The sequence below is a fragment of the Podarcis liolepis genome (genome assembly GCF_965112155.1).
Source record: "Podarcis liolepis genome assembly, chromosome: 1".
Taxonomy (NCBI): Eukaryota; Metazoa; Chordata; class Lepidosauria; order Squamata; family Lacertidae; genus Podarcis; species Podarcis liolepis.
Window position 1 is genome coordinate 83,565,364 of NC_139554.1, and position 20,172 is coordinate 83,585,535.

Genomic DNA, 20,172 nt, shown 5'->3' on the forward strand with positions numbered 1-20,172 from the left:
CATAACTCTCCCATATGTTGTAGCAGTTGCTGCCAGAATGCAGGACGAGGACCTGGGAGACGACCAGGGTTCAAATCCCCACTCTGTCATGACCCATGGTCAGTCACTTTCTCTCAGCCTGATCTACCTCACAGTGTGGTTGTGAGGATAAAAAGGGGAGAAGGAGAGCCATGTTTGCCACCTTGTGCTCCTCATTGGAAGATGGGATTTAAATGAAATCTATCAATCAATCAAATACAAGACTCTTTTGTATAATAATGTTCCCTACATGGAAAAACAGTCACCTGGCTGCTTCCTCACTATCTCTGCTTTTGTCTACGCTGCATATTGGTTAAACCAGGAAGGAAAATCCAGCTTGATCTGCTCTTGTCTCAGCAGAATGATCAGCAAATGAAGGGGTATTGTTCCATTTTTTAAAACAACCATATAAAATTAAGCTTTTTCACCTTCCAGGGGTGCCATCCAAAGGGGGGGGCTGAGGGACCTCCTTCCCCCCCAAAAAAATCAAGAAGGGGGCCAGGCTCCCTCAGTATGTATTGGGAAAGCAGAAAAAAATAAAATTCAAACCCTTCCTTGTTTTCAGGAAGGTCTGTCAAATCTTCAACAACAAAAAAACCCAACTTGAGGTGTTTTACCATACGCATCGTAGAGATCTATGAGCAGACATTAATTGCATTTTATAAGTTTTATAGGAAAGTTATTATGGGGAAAGGTTTTCCTTATGTTCTACAACAGGTTCAATGGTGCCTTCCGTTTCAAAATATGATTGAGAAAAAATATTTCTGGAAAGAAGAAAAAAATGATGGAAAGCCTGTCCGCCCCCCAAACAAAGCAATAAAAGTGTTTTGTGGAACTAGAGCACATAGTGTTAGTTTGTAATCTCCATTCCACAGTGTAGGATAAAGAGGGGCCTATGATAACCATAAGTGAACTGTTTTCAATGCCATATTTATTAATAAAATAAATGATGGTGCTTAGATACCCACAATTGCAAGTGGTGGTGGTATCCTTGATTTGCCTCCCATTATATGATAAATGGTTGGGCCAGCCATCCATTATTTGCCAAGTTAGACTGTGGCAATCATAACCAGACAACATGCACACGGGACTCTTGTGCTAGATCACCCCAGGATTATAAAGGATTTAACATTTTTAAAAATAAACTATTAATTCAGCAACACAAAAAACATAGTTTTATCCAACTTGCCATGGATTTAAGGGACCAGTTTTTGCACACCCTTGTGAATCAACAAACGCATCAAAATAAGTGGGGAAATAACTGTTGTGGACATCTAGCGATTGATGTGATGTGTGATGTGGCGAAAACATTTTCATAGACTCAAAGGATTAATGAAGTGCGCTTCTGGCCACCAGGTGTCGCTTTTGCCCCCATAAAATGCCACAGCCAGTTTCTATTTAAGCGGGCCATGAAAAATATTAAAAACTAGAAGCTAGCTGTTTAATTTGTCTTCATCAACCAACATGAGGAGGGAAACTGTAAAGCTCAGATTACAGCTATACCTTAGGGTTTTCATAATAAATCTAGGGCAAATCTCCTACTTAATGGAGAGATGAGCTCTAAAATCCCCACTGTTAAAAAGTACGGTAAATATCTGATTCTTAGGGCTGCTAACATGGGTAAGGACACTGGTTATTTTGCTTGTCATATCTGCTTTGAAAATAAATATCAATGTCTAGGTCCTATACTCAAGGCAGATGCTGTTGATTTTCAGCTCCTATCAACCCCAGTCAGCATGGCCAATGGTCAAGGGTAATGGGATTTAGGGTCCAGGAATATCTGAAGGGTGACAGGTTAGCCATTCCTGCTCTATTTTTTTTTAAAGGGGAATTAGTAGTCAGCTTTCCCATGATGCAACTAGTACCCATCTTTATATCACCATCACAATAATCACCTTAATATCCAGCTCATTCTAATACATCAATGAGGCGAATGTATAATCTGAACATTAATTTTCCAGCTCCGACATGGGCAGGTACAGTTAGCTATAAAACTAAGATCTTGCCAAAATCTCATGAGAGCTCACAGCGTTTATGAGATCTTGCTAGAATGTGCCGCTATGCAACTCAAGTGAGGAGGTGAGGGGGGTGGCATGTTCGCATTTCGCCTCAGGCAGTGAAACGGAATGTGCTGCCCCTGAAAACAAGGAGCTCTGATCCCCCAGAGGCAAAACCAACTGCTTCTAGATTTGTCCCCATCCTTCTCCATGCTGAATTCAACAATGGCAATGCTGAAACTAAGGTGCCACCACCTCTCGACAGGTTGCAAGAAGGCAGGCAGGCAGCTGGGAACTAGCTGGGGGCAGGCTGAGGCTGGTGGTGCAGCGCTCCATTTGCCCCAATAGACCAGGCTTTGCAGGATGAAAGCGGAACTAAATACTGTTTGGAGATTCCCTACTTCTGCCTTGATAGGATGGTACACTTCAGCCCCATTCATGGTGCAGCTCAGCACACAATTTATCTCAGCCTACGTCCATATCTCCCCGCACTTCCTGAGGTCACATCTAGATAGATGACACAATAGGAAATGTACAATTGGACATCCCATGGGTTTTTTGAAAGGCCATTGCTGCTGCACGGCTGCCAGGTTCTGCAGCAGTGGAGGAAAGTGGGTTCCCCTCCACCCTAACATACATAGAGTGGGCTTTGAACCCATGCCTCTGAGATTAAGAGTCTAATGCTCTCCCAACTGAGCTATCCATCCATCCAATGCAATTTTCCCAGTTGAAGTCCTCCTAAAGTTGCTACTTGCCCTGCCACTCTGTCTAGTCGCTCCTTTACCCACAGGGGCAAAACAATGCTGGGTTGACTCCAAAGAGTCTTTGATCAAACATAGGTTCCTGAATAATGCCCTCCCCAGAGCCCAATATGTTTCCCACAAAGCACTGAAAATGGAGGATAAGGGGGCTGCCACTACAGCCATATAAAAATGCCTGTGGTTAGTACAGCTGCCGTGGAGACTGCCATTGACCAGGCCTTTGGTTAGCATTACAGCCTGCCTGGCTAGTGGACAAGTCCAGGGCAGACGATTGTGGGCAAGGGGTGGCTGTGGTTAGCTCAAGGTTGTTTCCTGGCCTCCTTCGTTGAGGCTTTGTCCCCTGCTGGGAATCAAGACTGAGTCAGTTTCTTTCCAGGACAAGAAACTCCAGGAGACAAAGGCAAAGCAGGAGATGCTGACCCCAGATGCTGCCCCAGACTCACCCCTGGGAGTTAGGAATCCACTAGGGCATGAATCATCAGGCTGCCCCCCTACCCCACAAGGAGCAAGCGGGGTCTGGGAGAAAGGAGACCTGAACAAGTAGGACAGGGATCAATGCAGCCTCTCTAGCCCTCTCTCCCCCTTTACCCTCAGCCTTTCTCCAGCCTTCCTTTTATCCTTACGCTATGCAATGACTAATGTATTTTACTAGGCTCAGCTCCAGCTATGGGCTTCATTTTATGGAGCTACGGTGGAGGCCTGACCTGCTTTTATGAACCAAAATCCACATCCTTAGCTCTTGACTCAGAAAAAGAAGAATGCAATCCATTGGTTTCAGGGAAGACTGGCAAAGACCATTCTCAACACCCACTGATGTCCCTCAGGCTCTCTTGGCCCATTTGCTATGGCCCAGGGCTTAAATCCTCTTAGCGGACGCAAATTTTGCCCGGCAGGGATGCATCATTTTCATTTGTACATATTCATTAGGTGTAGCATCTCCTTTAAATGCTCTCTATAAACAGGTTGCCCCGTGCACCCCAAAAACATTTTGACATCTGAGGCAAACCGCAAAATGGCACCCCCATCCCCACTGGAAGAAGGGGTGAGTCAAGATCTAAATCAGGAACAGGGGGGAATAAAGATCTACATTGGGGTCTGCTGCTCTTATTGATCCTGCCACTCAAGGGGGTTGCCTCATCTTGCCTTATCCAGCCCAGTTTGCCCTTCATTTTAGAGCACATATTCCAGCTGTAACAATATGTCTTATAGAGCACCAACTGTCTTGCTTTAATATTGGATTGAACGAACTTGCTCACTGACAGTGGTAGCATTCAGGAACCAGATTTGAACATCACAGGTTGGTTCCCATCAAAGTAGGGTTCGGCTGTTTTATTAGTGTATCCCAGTACCTTGACTCAATGCCAAGCACTATTTGTCAAGAAACTACAGGATCAGTATGGGTTGTGGCTAACGTCGTGTGAAAGCGGCTACAAAAATTACCAAGGGGGAGTGTTATGTACTTGAGCTGAATCCTAGATCAATAGGATCCAGAATGCAGCAGTCTGATTGGTCCGCAGGAGCCACCCAATCCAGCTCCAGGTGGAAGTGAATCAGCGACCTGATTGGCCTGCAGGAGCAGCCAATCAGGCTCTTGGATGAAGTGAATCGGCAACCTGATTGGCCTACAGGAGCAGCCCGGAATTAGCCAATCATGTGGGGCCCATTGTGTAAATAATGTATATACATCTAGACCTTTTGGGGAAAGTTTCATTCATTGCTACTATGAGCTTAATAAAGAGCATGAAATTCACACTCGACTCCGGGTATATTTCAGGGAGGGCACTGTGTGAGGAGTTAAGCAAGAATGTAAACAGATCCTCAATGTTCCCTTAGGTTTCCCCCTCTTCTATCATTGCACCTTTCTGGCTATAACAGTCCTGATCAAAGCAGCTAGAAACAAAGTAGACCATGAGGCCTCCCACCTCAAAAGGGTTTCTGAAGAAACCTCTTGGAAGTGAAGAAGTTGGGGTGGTTAACTTTTAGGGATGGGATTCTTGGTGGGAGCAGAGCCTTGTAGTACAGAATGAGAAACTAGAGTAGGTGTTTGGGGAGGGGGAGAGGAAGAGAGGGATTGTAGATCTGGATAACTTTATATCTGCCCCGACCCAAGGTGTAGAGCTAACAAGAAAACCATCCAAGGGGAAGTGAATTCTTAACTCAAGAAGGCAGCTGCCACAAAAAAAGTTCCTGCACCAAGAAGCAGGTGATAAGGAAGACTTGTGCATAACTACCCCAGGGAGGAAATCTGGAAGGAGGACTGGAGCAGGTTTGTTGTCATGCAGCAGCCTTAAAGAGGGAGATGCAATGAAAATCATCTGGAGAGTTGCACAAGAGGAGCAGAGGCGCTATAGCCCAGCTCCTTTGACTGTCACAAGCAATGCATGTGATGGATGGAGAGAGTGGGAGGTAGACAGGGGACGAGCCAGAAGGTTGGGCTCTGTTCTCTCCTTGTTGAATGCTGTAGTGATCTCACCACAGCTGGAAAGGGGCCAAGCAGCCAACCTGGATGCTGAGACCCTCAAGTTATCTATCTCCGGGGGCTATGGCTGGCTTCTCACAGTCTGTATTGTGCGGCACATTTTAAGAGGTGAGGCGTGGGAGGCCCTGCTAGTGACAGCAGGCGGGGGGGGGGGGCTTGGAGCAAGAATCTTTCTGTTGTATTCCTGGCTCAGAGATGGGAGTAAGATCTACGACGGCTGAGTAGGACAGTGTTTCCCAAACGTTTTTGGGCAACGGCACACCTGCTTACCGGAAAAAAATCTCGCGGCACACCACCATTAAAGCCCCGCCCCGTGACGTCAGCGCGCAGCGTCACGCGGGGGGGGGGGGACGCACAAAAGTGAACGTTTTTTCCCTCCCCCTTGCCGGGGTGGGAGGAGGCAGCAGAGCGAGGGCAGCTGAGGCGGCGGCGGCGATAGCGGGCGGAGGAGGAGCCGTCGCCGGGAGTTGCTGCTGCTGCTGTTGCTGCTGCTGCCCGGACATGCCGGCCTCCTCCTCCTCCGCTGTCTCGCGCTCCTCCCTTTTGCGCGAGCTGCCCCGCCGCTCGGCACCACCACCGCGGAGCCGCCCCCGGCTCAACGCGGATCCTCGCCGCCGCCTCTCGCCGCCCGACTCGCCCGCCTCCCTCCCACGGCACACCAGCCGGTGTCTCACGGCACAGTAGTGTGCCGCGGCACACCGGTTGGGAAACACTGGAGTAGGAGACCAAGAAGGATGGAGCTGGGAGCTGGAATCTGCAGTCCACCCTGGTTGTTGGTTCTTCTGGGGTTTTTTGTCAGCTGCTGAGACTGTCTCTTTCTCTGTTTATGGACTCCAGCAGAAATGGGCTGAGAGCATAAGCTGCTTTCACCTTTGGTCCCTGTGTAGAGTTAGGTAGCCAGGCTGCATTCAAAAGAAGTTATGGTGAATCAGGCAAAGGGAGCCATCATCTCCTGCCTGTTCCTCTTTGCCGTCATCCCATTTCCTTCTGCAATGCATATTCCTCTCCATCACAATCTGACAGCATAATAAATAATATTTTATTAGGTTTTGACAATAAAAGAGTTATAGAAAAGACAAAAAAAGATACAAAATTATAAAATACAGATATAGAAATACAAACATTAAACACAAAAAAGAAAAGAAAAAAGAACACACATATAAAAAGACAAAAAATCCCTCTTTCTTAATTTCTCCTCTTTGATTAACTTATTTTCCTGACTCCCTCACGTCTCCCATTTTTGTATCCCTTTTAAAAATTGGTTCAGCAAATTCATGTCCTGTTAGTCTATCTATTTATTAATCCAATCTTGCATTTTACCTTGTTGCTAAAACCCCTGCAATTCATTTCAATGTCCTCAACATTCAAAAAATTTTCAATATTTCTGCAAATACATTTTAAATTTCCTCCAGTCTTCTTCCACCAACTCTTCTCGTGCTGTTGTTGGTTTTTGCTCTTCCTGTCTCTTGTGGAGGCCCCAGGTTCAGAATTAATTGTGTGCTGCAAAGAGCCTTGGATTATCTTTGGTGTCTTTCACTTATCTCTTTTTGAACATTCAATCTGATTTGTTTTCTGGGAGGCCTGGTGATAGCTGCAGACACACCACACATTTAGAGCAAAAAGCTTTCCCCCAAGAATCCTGGGAACTGTCATATACCCAGCACAGAGCTATAATTCCCAGCACCCTTAGCAACCTACAATTCCCACGATTCTTGTCTCATCTTCATGTGCTTCTCCATGAGAGGTCCAGAGAGTGGCAACACCTTTTCTGCACTGGTTCTCTGTTTGTGGAATGCTCTCCCCAGGGAGTTTCAGCTGGCTCCTTAATTATATTATTCATTCATTCATTCATTCATTCATTCATTTAATCCGTTTGCCACCCTTCATCACAAGATCTCAGGGCAGTTCAAAGAATAAAATACTAGATAAAAAAACAAGTAAATAATTTAAACAAAAATAAAATTGTTTTGTTCCCACAGATACTTTTAAAAGGCTGTGGAATATTAAACAATCAAAGGCCTGGTTGAAGAGGAATGTTTTCACCTGGCGCCTAAAATATATATAATGAAGGCGCCAGGCGAACCTCTCTGAGGAAAGCATTCCATAAATGGGGAGACACTACAGGAAAGGCCCGTTCTCGTGTTGCTACCCTCACGTTGGAGGAGGCACACAAAGAAGGGCCTCAGATGATGAATGCAAAGTCTGAGAGTGTTTATACACCTTTAGGAGCCAGGTGAAAATGTTCCTCTTCAACCAGGCCTTTGGCTAATTGACATCTGATGCCCTTATAAATGTGTTGTGGGAGGGGGAGATTATTTGTTTTTTGTTCCTATTTTCATGATGTATGTTGTGTGTTTTTTATATTGTAATTTTATGTTGTGAACCATCCTAAGATCTACAGATACAGTATACAAATTTAATGAATTAACAATGTGCTTTAAATGTATAGCATGTACACAGGCAAAGTTATGTCAAAGCAACTGTTCTCCAATACTTTCCAGTGCATTTTCCTGTAGTTTTCCTTATCACAAAAAGTCTGATCATTTGAGGAAGCCAGCTTGCTGCCATGACTTCTCAATAAACCGTAATTGCACCGCCTGAATTTGCTGGCACGTCATTGAATCCCACCCAAAAACAGAGGTGGACATTAAGGTTCGCTCTTGCCTCGTTTGCTCAGCTGGAAATGGCCAAGACTGATTCTACAAGGATAGCTGGCCAACAACTCTTATGCACAGAGACAGGATATCCTGGTTGTACTGCAATGGATGGAAAGCTACTACTGTGGTTCAAATTAGGAGGTGAACTTTCCCCCATCGCTGTGGTTCTGGAGTCAGCAACGTGATGCCCATGGGACCCGAGAGGGCTGTTGTGGCACTTGCTAGGCCACCTGCTCTGCTCCCCACCCCCCAAGATTAACACACATCCAAAATAGAATTAAAATTGTGTCCCTGTGTTGCTGCTCCAGCTGCTTGTGGCTCCTTGCTAGGTTTTTGTCGCACCTGCCCACTTCTGTTCTGCTTAGAGGGCAGGTGGCCTTTGGATTGGTTGGAGGAAGAAAGATAAGGGCCTGTGATGGTGGCGGTGAAGTGTGTCTGTGTGTCCATGTCCTGAGGAAGGAAAGGTAGCAAGGGGAGGGCAGACCGAAAAGAGGTGGGGATGTTGGGGGTGAAAAAAGAAGCCATGGGAAGGCAATAAAGGGGTAAGCCGAAGCGATGGATGAAGGGTGGGTGGAGCCTCAGGGGAGTAAAAAAAGGGAGCAGATGGGGCCTGGGATGTAGGCAAAAGGAGGAATGTGTGTGTTGGGATGAATTTGGTGAATGCTTATAAATGGGTGGATGGTGTGCAGAATATGTGTACAGGGGGAAGGGATCCACAAAAAGAGAGTTTTATCATTAGTCACTATCCCATGGCAGCCATTTTGGGGTGTGGAGCCCACAGGTGTTTTTTTTTAAAAAAACACCGCAATGTACCCACAAATCCAGGCCACAGCTTCCACTGTCTTTGTGCTGGAGCTCGTATTCTCCTTTGCATTTATTTTAGGACATAAAATGGGAGGGGAAGGAGATGGATAGGTTCTGGGGCCAATACAATAATCCTGTAAGTTGAGCTTCTCCCATCTGCATCATCGCTTTTGGGGGCAAAGTGAGTAACCTCGGATTTATTTGGCTTAAAGGAGATGGCACACTGTGTGTTTCATGACTCCGGCCTTCTTGTGACGGGGTGGGAAACCTGTGGCTCTCTGGAGGTTGTTGGACTCCAGCTCCCATTAGTCCCCAGCTCACAAGTCCAATGAATGATGGGAATTGTAGTCCTACAACTGGGGGCACTGGGTACAAAACCCACACCTTATTGGCAGGTCAGTTGAATGCAGGTACTTGAATGCACACACAAAGTTTGTTTACTGCGTATAAAAGAAGATCTGCCCAGAGCATGTTCTGCAGAGAAACAAATAAGGCCAGCATAGCTCCTGGAGAAAGCCTTTTATTTGTTAATACAAGAATAGAAATTCTGCAATAAATACAATCTAATAAATAACATCTGAAAATAAATAAATATTAATACAGACAAACTGAGAATAACACAACCTGACAGTGGGGAGGGGGGGCAGAAGGAGAGGAGAGGAGAGGGGAGGGGAGGGGAGAGAGAGAGACCTATGGACTGGGCCACCTATGGGAAACTCCTCCCCTTGTCCTTTGCTGGTGACAGTAAACCGCACAGCCTCACTAGGCCCGCCTGCCACAGTGGGGAGGGAGAGGTACAGGCAGGCGGAGACCACTGCTGGGGCTGGCTAGGAAGATGTCCCTGTCGTGGGCAACTCTGCTGCAGCTTTTGGCTTTGATGAATGATAAGGGAGCCTCTTGAGTTGACCACTGCAAAAGAGAGAGAAAAAGGCTGAAAGCTCGCCAGTGCCTGCATTAAACCGTATCCCTTATGCTTCATGCCTCATTGCAACGCCTATTCAGAGTCCCATTTTGCCCTTGCGGGGTGAGGTTGCCTCTAGAGCAGGGGTAGGGAACTGCCAGCCTGCAATCTTCCCACCCCACCTGCTGCCTAGCTGATCAGGAATCAAGGGAGCAGGCCTGGGACACTGCTCTCTTCCTTGCTGCTCACCTGTTCCTCAGTCAGGAGGAGACTGCAGGGAGGGGAGGTTGTGCGTGTTAGCAACGCAATGTGCATGCATGTGTCTGAGAAAGGGGGCATGTGTAGGGCAGCCCCCTTTGCAGCCCGCCACTCATCTGCCACCCAATCTTCTGAGCAGCTGGTGGATAGAGATGAGACTGCAGAGAGGGAAGTTCTCTGCATGTCTGTGCACATGTGTGTGTTGGGGGGTGCAAGAGAGCATAAGGTATCTCCACCTGCTGCAAGCTCTGGCTCTGTCTGATTTGCTTTTGGCGCCTGGAAGAATTAACCAGGTGGGGAGGTGACCCCAGCTTCAGGAGGGTTCCCCACCCCTGCTGCAGAGTTCATGGCCCGAAAGGAAGGCCAGAGCTGGGCATCATCTTGAGCCAGCGGGTTTGATCAGAGGCAGGTTTGTGGGAAGTAAACCCCCTTTGTAAGCACCTAATTGGCACAATCCTCTATGAGAAAGAGAGAGAGAGAGCACACAAGCAGGAACCCAGGCTCTGGGGGAGCTCCATTTAAGGAGAGCAGAGTGCCAGAGGTGGAGGCTGCCAGATGTTCGCTGCCCTGCAGCCAGGGCTTTATTGCTCATCACTGGGGTGGGAGGGAGCAGGGCTTTCCTCTGATCCTGGAAAATTAATGGCCCCCTCTGGGAAGAACAAGAGAAAGGCAGGCCACTAAGAAGGCGGAGGAAGGAAGGGAAGGAAGAAACAGATAGGTGTGGGTTTGCTCACCTAGAGGCACGGCTTCATAATAGAGAGCAGTGCAGCACCATGAAGGTGTGGCAGCAGGAGTCAGGTTGGAGGTGGGTTGGAGGTGGAGAGGGGCAGGCAGGCTGTGGATGGGGGGGGGGCTCTGGAAAGCCCTTGGCCTTGAGGGGCAGGTATGACGTCAGTGGACAAGGTGAAGGCAGAGAGGCTGGTGAAGGGCAGGGCTCAGAAGCCCCTGCTCTCGAGGTGCAGCATAACAGCAGAAGGGGGCACCCTCTTGCGCAGCCTGTTGAAGTCCTTGGCCGAGCGCCACAGCCAGGTCTGCAGCTCCTTGAGCAGCCAAAAGTCGTCCATCTTGCGCAGGAACTGGCTGCGGAGCGGAGGCGTACCATCCGTCGGCGTGGGCGGAAGCTGGTAGCCCAGGGAAGCCATGATGCCGGCGATGGAGCCCAGCAGCCCTTGCAGGCTGGCGCGGAAGTGTGCGAGGCTGTGGCGCAGGGTGGGCATGGCGACTGGGGATTTCCCATCCATGGTGCTCAGGTAGCACAGCAGGTGGCTGTAGGCCTGATAGTTGGCTGCCAGCCGGGCATTGTCATTCAGGCTGTGCCATTCCTGAAAGTCCACGGTGGCGCTGGGCACAGCCTCTGCCCCGATTAGCCGGGGAGGATCAAAGTCCGGCTCATTGAAAGGTGGCCCCAGGTAGCTGAGCTGAGGGTGGAAAGACAACCGGGTGGTTAGACATGCTTATTATACGGGAGTAGCACAGTTGCACATACCATTCCACTCATCCTTTCCACAAGCTCTTCCTCCTGCTCCCACTCAGTGAGGCGGTGAGGTATGGCAGTATGAGAGCAAGCAATTTTAATTCCTTAGCGATATGCACAACAACACCAGGCATGAGCGCACACTGACATCCTTTATTAGCCTGAACAGCTGCATTGTGTATGTGTGCCCGGTGCATGCAAATATTATGGGATTCACTGACATGCTGATTATCTCCTTTTTACCCAGTGACATATTGCGACTGCAGCACGGTCAGATAGGCACTTAGTGAGAGATCCCTGCTTTGCCCTGAATATTCTGGTACACACACGCACACACACACATTTATTCACACCCGCTTGCCCTGCTAAGCTGCGTTCCTGGGATTCCCCGCCCCACCCCCCTCTGCCAGCATTGGTGCCCTGAGGGGCAGCAGGATTGCCCAGGCAGCGGGGTGAGCGGGTGGGGTGAAGCACAGAGCGGAAGGGAGGTGTGTCAAAGCCGGCGGCTGTGTGAACAATCTGACAAGCTCAGGAGACAAATTAATTTCCTCTGTGTCGCCCGGGGGCAAGTAGGGACGGGTTCTCCCCAAACAACACGCCAGCAGAAACCAACTCACAGGGCAGGCTGGGACGTGGCCAACGCCATGAGACCAGCGGGGGGGGGGCAGGGGGAGGAAAGCTGAAGGGTGACTACTCTAATACTTAAAGGGCCTGGACTTTAAGATCAAAGAAAGGAAGTGGGTTTTTTCTTTTCTTTTAGACAGCCGGTGTGGTGTAGTGATGAGAGCATTGGGCTGGGACCTGGGAGACCAAGGTTCAACTCCTGACTCAGCCAGGAAGCTCCTTGGGTGACCTTGGGGCCAGTCACTCACTCTCAGCTGAACCTACCACACAGGGTTGTTGGGAGGATGAAACAGGGAAGTGGTGAACTATGCATGCCGCCTTGCGCTCCTGTGAGGAAAGGCAGAATTTAAATGCAATAAGTAAATAATAATAGGCAAAGAAGATGGCGTGAGGCAGCCAGATGGGAAGCTAACTGGGAGACGCGCTACTGAAGAATCTAAAGAGGGTTTGTGTGGGCCTTCAGCACACAGGCTTGCCTTTCCCATTTTGCCTTTTCTTGTGGGGCTTAATGCAGGCAGTGGCCCTCAGGGAAGCCAAGGACCTTGGGCCAGCATGTGCACCGCCTGTAGCCATGCTGTTGTCCTTAAGTGCTCAAAAGGAATGAATTCTATCCTCACACCCACCCCATCCCACCAGGGAACCTCAAAAAGATTTCAAAATGATATTTGGGGTTCTTTTAATTTGGGTGCTTTTTTGTTTGTTTTGCTTCTGAGCCTCCATTCATTTGTTTATTATGTTCTTATCCTGCTTTTCAGACAATGATGGTCTCTGAAAGCAGCTCACATCAATAAGAGAGAGAGAGAGAGAGAGAGAGAGAGAGAGAGAGAGAGAGAGAGAAGTCCCGCCAATAGTAAAAACACAAATTGTAAAAGACAAGACTTCAAAATGCAGGCTGCAGTCAAGCTTTTCTTACAAACAAGTTGTTTCTATGGGCAAAGGAAGGAAGGGTCTCTTCCCTGAGGCTTCCCTGAGCATCAGTACAGAACTGCTAAAAGTGAGCCACAAGGTAAGCTTTGCTGAAGGTGTTGTGTGGGAGCAAGGAGCAGGGAATACAATGCAACTGAAATCTGGGCAGCAACGGCAGCAGTGCTCAAAAGGATTCTGCCTGAATGCTCTCTTCTGGACCCTAGAGTTTTGCTCTCTATTAAATTTTAAGATGGGTACATACCAAAATTATGTTTCAAGGTTATTAAAAAATTATGCCAGGAAACACTAAGGCCAGGGTCCTGTAGAAATTATGGGGTGGCGGATTGTTTGCTTTTTACCATTCCTTCTGTTTCATCTACTCTTGAGAAGGATCAAAAAGTGACTATGGGAATCTCTTAGTTTTCTAAGATTTTATCAGGCGTTGTACACACACACACACACACACACACACACACACACACATATATTCAAGCTTATCTTTGAAGCTGTATGGGCTAGAAACTTGGGGTTTTGTTGTTGCTGTTGTTTTAAAAGAATAGAAAGCAGAGAATTCCCAGGAATTGCACTCAGCCACAAATCATATATTTGCACAGAGCTGCTGAAATTCACACCACCCTTGCTGTAGGTCTGGCCTAGACAGTGGTTGTCTATGGTCCCAGCTAGAGATGCCACTGGACTTTCTATGCTGGGAGCATAGAAAGGAAAGGCAGGCACTTTCCCCCCCTTGCATGTGCTCATGCCCACCACAGTAGATGATGGCCAAATCCTGCAATCCTCCCTATTGACCCAGCAAACAAGCAGGCAAGGACCACTGCAGGTTGAAAACCCCTTGGGCCTTCCTACTTTGGAGATTTGATGCACTTGAACGGCACATCCAATCCCCCAAATAAGACCCATGCAGCTGTGACCCCAGAGTTCCTCAGCTGTCAAGATGTTTTATTTCATTCCCCCCCCCCCAGCTGTTTGAATAGCCTCCTCTGTCCACAGTTTACATCGCCACATATGGGAGCAGCTTTGCTTCAGTAGAAATCCCTTGGCAGAAATTTCACAACATCCCTCAAGAAGCAGCCAACAAGACAGCACAATTGACTGGTTTCCTTTTTCTATACTGATACAGAAGCCCTGGGGCTATGCGGCAGTGCGCGTGCGGGCACATGGGTGTGCATTTCCTGTCCTGCTGAGTCAGATTGCCAATCATTTTGCACCAGTGAATGCCAACCTACTTACGGGAACACTGAAGGTAAGGAGGCAACCATCAGGACATACAGAGAATATAGGAATCATAATGAAATGCAATGGTTGCATATGCTATTCTATTAGGTCTACGCATTGCTAAATTTTAAGCTAGAGCTCTGATAGTGGAGAAGGCCTGATTTCTGCTGGAAACAGCATAACCTCCAATGGTAGCCGATGCAGTCCTCCCTAGCCTTAATCTCCTTAAGCCACGAGAAGATTCCTTTTATTACTGCCCCAGTTCCTCTCCTGGCATCTCTACGGAATAGCCTCTCCCTGTTAACTTCTGGCTCCCTCCAAAGGTAGGCAACTTCTTAACAGTAACTTCTTATTTCAGCAAAAGGGCTCAACAATTCCAACCCCTGTCTTGCTCCAAAAAATGTTTGCAAGGAGATTTGTGTTCTTTACACATACTGGATCTTTGAGCACATGAGCCTGGAGAAAAGAAAAGTATGGGCCTTTCAAGCCTGCATGAAGGGACACATTTTTGTTAGCCAAATGGAAATGGGATGGGCTCCTAAAAACCAAAACCTCAAGATGTGGGGCTGCTCTATCCAAAGGAACCACAAATGTTCCAAAGCATCACAAATGTGCAGTGATATCTCATGAAGAGTTAGATTATTGGAATTCACCCTTACTGTCCTCATAGGAAGGTGAAGACAGATGAAACATTGACCTGGTCCAAACCATGACTTAGCACATACGTGTGAGCATGCAGGCTTCTGGAGAGGAGACTGTGGCTCCTTTGCTCTTCCTCTGGTCCTGCTGCCGCCAGCTAAGCCATAGTTTGGCTTAGCAAGTTGTCCAAAGCCAGGCTTATGGTTTATTTTCCTCCAGATGAACCATGAGCTTTAACATGCTAATTGTGCATTTAGGCCCCCACCTAGTGGCCTGGGCGTAGCAAGGATTTTTTTGGGGGGGCGGGGGAGTTGTTGAGCTTTTTTGGGGAGATCACGGGTAAAAAAACAAAAACACCCCAAAAAGAGGGCATTATGGTGGGCAGGCTTCTGCTTGATGGGCGGAACTTTAGTTAATTACCAATAAGTATTTTTAATATTTTTCAATACAGTGGTTCATTATGGGAATTATGTGTTATCACTGGGGGCCCTTGTTAGAGAATGTTGTTCCAGTTGATGGTGTGGCACACAGGAAGGCAACAAATAAGATAGACATAGGTTGGTGCATAAAGGGTCCATTTCTTATTTTTCCTATGGGGATCCAAGCTTCTCAATTTTGTGTTTAAAAAAGGAAGCTTCTTGAACCCAGATATGCTGGAAAATATGAGCCTCTACACTTTCCCATACCCGAACCAAATCAATACCTTGGTTTCACTCTTGTGACTGCTCTTGATGAATGCTCAGTGCCAGGGAACACAGCCAAGGGGTAGGGCTTGGAATGCCAGGTAGGCCAGGGAGCAGGGATGCCATGCAGATAGATGAGGGTCTGCCCCCAGTCTCTGCTCTCCACACAGCCGGGCGTTTCCCTGGCGAGTTCTGACAGACAAGGCCTCACCTCACCCCAGCAAGAGATGCACAACAGATTGTAAACAGGGAGACTCCACCGGTGCCTGAAGGCAGGGAGGGGGAAGCATGTCAGATATTCTGCCAAGTGAGGGCCATGGCTGGGGAAAGAGCCGTATTTTAGCTATTCACCATGCAGAAGGAAATTTCGGGGTGGGGGTGGCGTGTTTTGCAGATGGTGTTGTTAAGAGGGTGTTGCAGGCAGTTTAAAGTCTTAGAATGTCTGCCTGTATGAATCCCTTCCCCACATACTGAGCGGAGGCAGATGCTGTCGCCTGTTGATACACTCCTCTTTGCACTGAGCTTTTGGGATTAAAGTTATGCATGTGCCTGCAATCCACTGGATTCTCAACTCGGTAGAGAGAGAAACGCAGCCTGACTTCACCTAGCGACAGAGACATCAGAGATGAAAGAGACAGTGAAGCACAGTTTACAGAGAGGGAATAGAGTCTGGGCAGGAAGAGGAAGAAGAAAGGGCACGCAAGGGAAGGGAGAGCTGTTTCCTACTAGGTTGCTCAACTCAGTAGTCCCCAACCCTCTCCAAGCTTCTACACTCACATAAGTAGCCGCAAGCGAGTGCAGCTGGTGTTCCAGGTAGCGAGTAAGGTCGTACGTCTGCTGGATGGACTGTCTGGTGGTAGTCACTTGGTCCGTGCTGTTCAGTGCAGGCACCACAGGCAGGTTCCAGAGCGTGGCACACAGGAAGGCAAGGATCCCCCACGAATCTCCTGCAGGGAGCACACTTGTAAGGAGCTGTGGGCGAAGGGAGCACTGTGACAGGGGGAGCAAAGCCTGCATCGCCCATTCCCACCTCACACCACCATTCCCAGGAGAAGACACAGGGACAAAGTGCTCAACGCAGCCTGCTTCTATAGCCCAGTTCATATAAAAATATATACCCCAACATTTATTGCATAGTCCAAAGACGGCAGTTCAGACCTCCAAAGAACTTGGCTGAGAGTTGTCCAGGGTTTTGATGCTGGCCCCACCTTGGATAACAACAGGGACAAAGAGAAGGAGCTAACTACAAAAAGGACTTTGCCATTATCCCCACCACCACACCCTCTGCCCGGGGCCAGAGCAGCCTTGTTCTCTTCATGTAAACAAGATGGTTCCAACTGCCCTCTAACCACTACCAACTCATCAGAAAGTTTTGTTGTTTTCCAATGCACAGTCTGACCCCATTCTTCATGCCAGTAGAAATAAGACAAACTTTCATTATGACCATAGCAGGGCAGAAAGGGTTAACTTCTCTCCCTCCCCACCACCCAAATGGCTTCTATTAGCATTTACATTACAGAAAGTGTGCATGTTAACTCCATTCACACAACTGATGCTATATCTAGGTTGGGCCCCAAGGAAGGATGGGAACTGGAGACAAGAGTCATCAACCTGGTTCAAGGCATAAAGGCCACACATAATACAGTCGTACCTTGGTTTTCAAACAGCTTCGTTCTCAAATGTTTTGGTTCCCGAACACTGCAAACCTGGAAGTGACTGTTCCGGTTTGCGAACTGCTTTTGGAAGCTGAATGTCTGACGGGGCTTCCACTGCTTCCGATTGGCTGCAGGAGCTTCCTGCAGCCAATCAGAAGTTGCACTTTGGTTTCTGAACGTTTTGGAAGTTGAATGGACTTCCAGAACGGATTCTGTTCAACTTCCAAGGTACGACTGTACCTGTTTTTCCACAGGCGCCTCCCCACCAGCATTCACTGCTGTAGATGCATAATGCAGGACCCTGGATGGCAATGGGTCATTCTAAGGATCTTTACTAACCACACCGTGAAAATTTAGATTTGGGGCAAGAGACTGTTTTTGTGGCAGGACATGGCTAATGCTTTAGGTCAGGGATGGATAGCCTGTTGCATTCCAGGTGTCATTAGCCTACAACTCCCATTAGCCCCATCCAGCATGGCCAACAGCGATGATGGGAATTGTGGTCCAACAACATCTGGAGGGCATCAGGAGCAATATCCATGCTATAAGCAAGTGGAGCAGGTTGGTGGGAGAATTTAGGTTGGCGATCAAGTTCGTTGTTACACATGAAATATCTAACTGCACCTGCTTAGTAAAAACAGTATCTGTTTTCACATTATGTGTACAGGTTAGGACTGCAGTGAGTACATAAACAGAGTACCAACCCAAGCTGGAGTTTTTCTCCCTAACTTTTAAATATTTTTAGGCCAAAACAATGTTGTTTGAATTTTGTAATTCTGAATATCATAGCATTTTGAGAGTGAGATGCTGGGTTGCAATAGATGAGGAGAAATATATGGCGGTGTGGACATGTATGTGGCTGAATATGCTCAGAAACTGAAGACGTGGAGAAAAAAACATGGATTTCCACATTTCTTTTGTGGGAACTAAGTATGGCTTCTTTGTTTGACTTCCCCAGTCTGTCAGATGCTGAAGCTTCTGTGTGTGTCTTCTGATTCCAGGAGGCCAAGGCTGGGAACGTGGTTGTGCCTGCATAGCCACCACAGAAGCCTACCCCATAACTCATGCCAAGGCCTCCCACTTGTGATGATTCACCCATGAAACACGCAGCCCGGCCCTGGCCACTTGCGCTTCATTAAAGACTATCCCGCGGCATTTTCCTGCTTGCACCACGCCCAGCCCCAGCCCAGACGATTCCATCCTGCTTCAGTGCTTCCGCTGTTCTTCCCACTGGGGATGAGGCCCGCCCATTCCTTCTCCTACGCACTTTGCACAATTCAACCCTTTTCTTCCCTTCAGATTCCTTTACGGTCAACAACAAGAGCCTAAAGGGCAGGTGCTCCCAACCAGCAGGGGGCTCTAGTGAATGCGTCTTCATGGGGAAGCTATTAAACAACCTATGGCCTTTTAAACGTGCTTTAAAAAAAAAAATAATAATGTGATGTATTTGTGTTTTTATGTTGTAAACATAGGTGAACTTTGGATGAAGATCAGTAGATAAATTTATTATATAATACAGTCGTAGCTCGGAAGTCGAATTGAATCCATTCCGGAAGTCTGTTTGACTTCCAAAACATTCAGAAACCAAGGCACAGCTTCCGATTGGCTGCAGGAAGCTTCTGTAGCCAATCGGAAGCCGCGCTGGACATTCCGATTCCAAAGAATGTTCGCAAACCGGAACACTCACCTCCGGGTTTGCGGCATTCGGGAGCCAAAACGTCCAAGTTTCAGGGCGTTCGGCTTCCAAGGTACGACTGTACAATATATAATACAGTATCTTCAAAATGGTTGTCCTTCCCACTTGCTCCACTAGGCAGGAACATGCAAATGGAGCTGTTGTTAATTTCTAAATCACAATAGTAGTTATAACTTTTAAAATCATAATAGCGGTTGTACTTCCTTAAAATGCATGATTCTATAGTTTGTGCTAGGGTGCTCTATACTGCATACAGTCTATAATTCATATTGTTCCTGTCAAGATAATATGAGATAAGGAAACAGTGTAGAGGACTCCACTGTTGTTTTCATCCAGGATCCAAAGAGTTCATAGAACCATAGAGTTTTAGAGTTGAAAGGGACCCCGAGAGTCATCTAATCCAACCCTTAGCAATGCCTAAATCTCAACTAAAGCATCATAGTTGTCCATCTAGCCCTGTTTAAACCGTGATCACAATCCTGTATGGTCCTCTGCATACAAGGCAGAGCAATCCAAGCACTAGTTGGGCTGCTGCAGATTAATGAGAGAGAGCCGTGAGACCTTCTCCCACTGACTCACACACAATCTACTGCAAACTCACGTAGGCAGTCCCTGAGGCTAGTACCCTCATGGTTAAGGATTTGTGTTTATTTCCAAGTTTAGTCTAAATATGTCTAGTTCTAGCCTTTAATTATCCTGATATATGTCTGCTGTCTGCAAAATTACACAACCATCAAATATCTTCTTCCTTCAGATATCATATCTAGCATACTTTCCCCAATATAGATACGCAGATGGGAAAATAATGGGATGTGCTAAAAAAGCAAACGACGGGACTATTGTCAGAGAACCACTTAGCTTTCTTAATAATTCTTTCTGAAAGCTTTGCATTGATAAGGAACAGACCAGACACTTACAAGCAGCTGCCTGAACTTTGATTGCAAGGAACAGGAAAAAAGGAGCGGCACCCCCATACAATTACTAAGTGTTCCTAAAAATCTGAAAAACACTAGTAATGGAAAAGGTGACCCATCGAGCCTAATGCCCAAACGAATGAAAGAAAACAACATCTCTTTAGAGCTGGGGTGGAAATAGATGGAATCTGCTAAGTATCTTGTCCTCTTGAAAGCTGCTTTGAATATTTTAATTCTGAAAAACATCCAATCTGCACTTGTTTATATGTTACAAGTGCAAGTCAGATCCCCCCCCAATGTTTTGATATATCAGAATGAAACTGTTAATAAATAAGTTTGTTTTTTTAAAAAAAAGAAAGTTATCCTTAGGTTGTTCTCTATGCAGATGACTAAATTACTTTCTAATATCCCATTGTATAACCTAAACAGAGAAGTGCATCTTAAATTCCCACGGTGAGACATCATAGCATTTT

The 20,172-nt window shown here is 47.2% G+C and overlaps 1 protein-coding gene across 4 annotated transcripts in view; it reads right to left on the reverse strand.

Annotated features, from left to right (window-relative positions):
* Positions 1-9,220: 9,220 nt before the first annotated feature.
* The window catches only part of CLCF1 (cardiotrophin like cytokine factor 1), a 51,704-nt gene continuing 40,752 nt past the window's right edge, over positions 9,221-20,172 (reverse strand). For 2 of the 4 annotated variants that reach the window (XM_083462484.1, XM_083462485.1), the window contains exons 2-3: positions 16,212-16,381; positions 9,221-11,293 (exon numbers count right to left, since the gene is read on the reverse strand). In XM_083462484.1, coding sequence (XP_083318610.1) covers positions 10,811-11,293; positions 16,212-16,381 — 653 coding nt within the window. In that variant the 3' untranslated portion in view covers positions 9,221-10,810. Of the gene's footprint in view, positions 11,294-16,211; positions 16,407-20,172 lie in introns of all 4 variants that reach the window. The other 2 variants (XR_014516426.1, XM_083462483.1) reach the window with 2 other exon arrangements.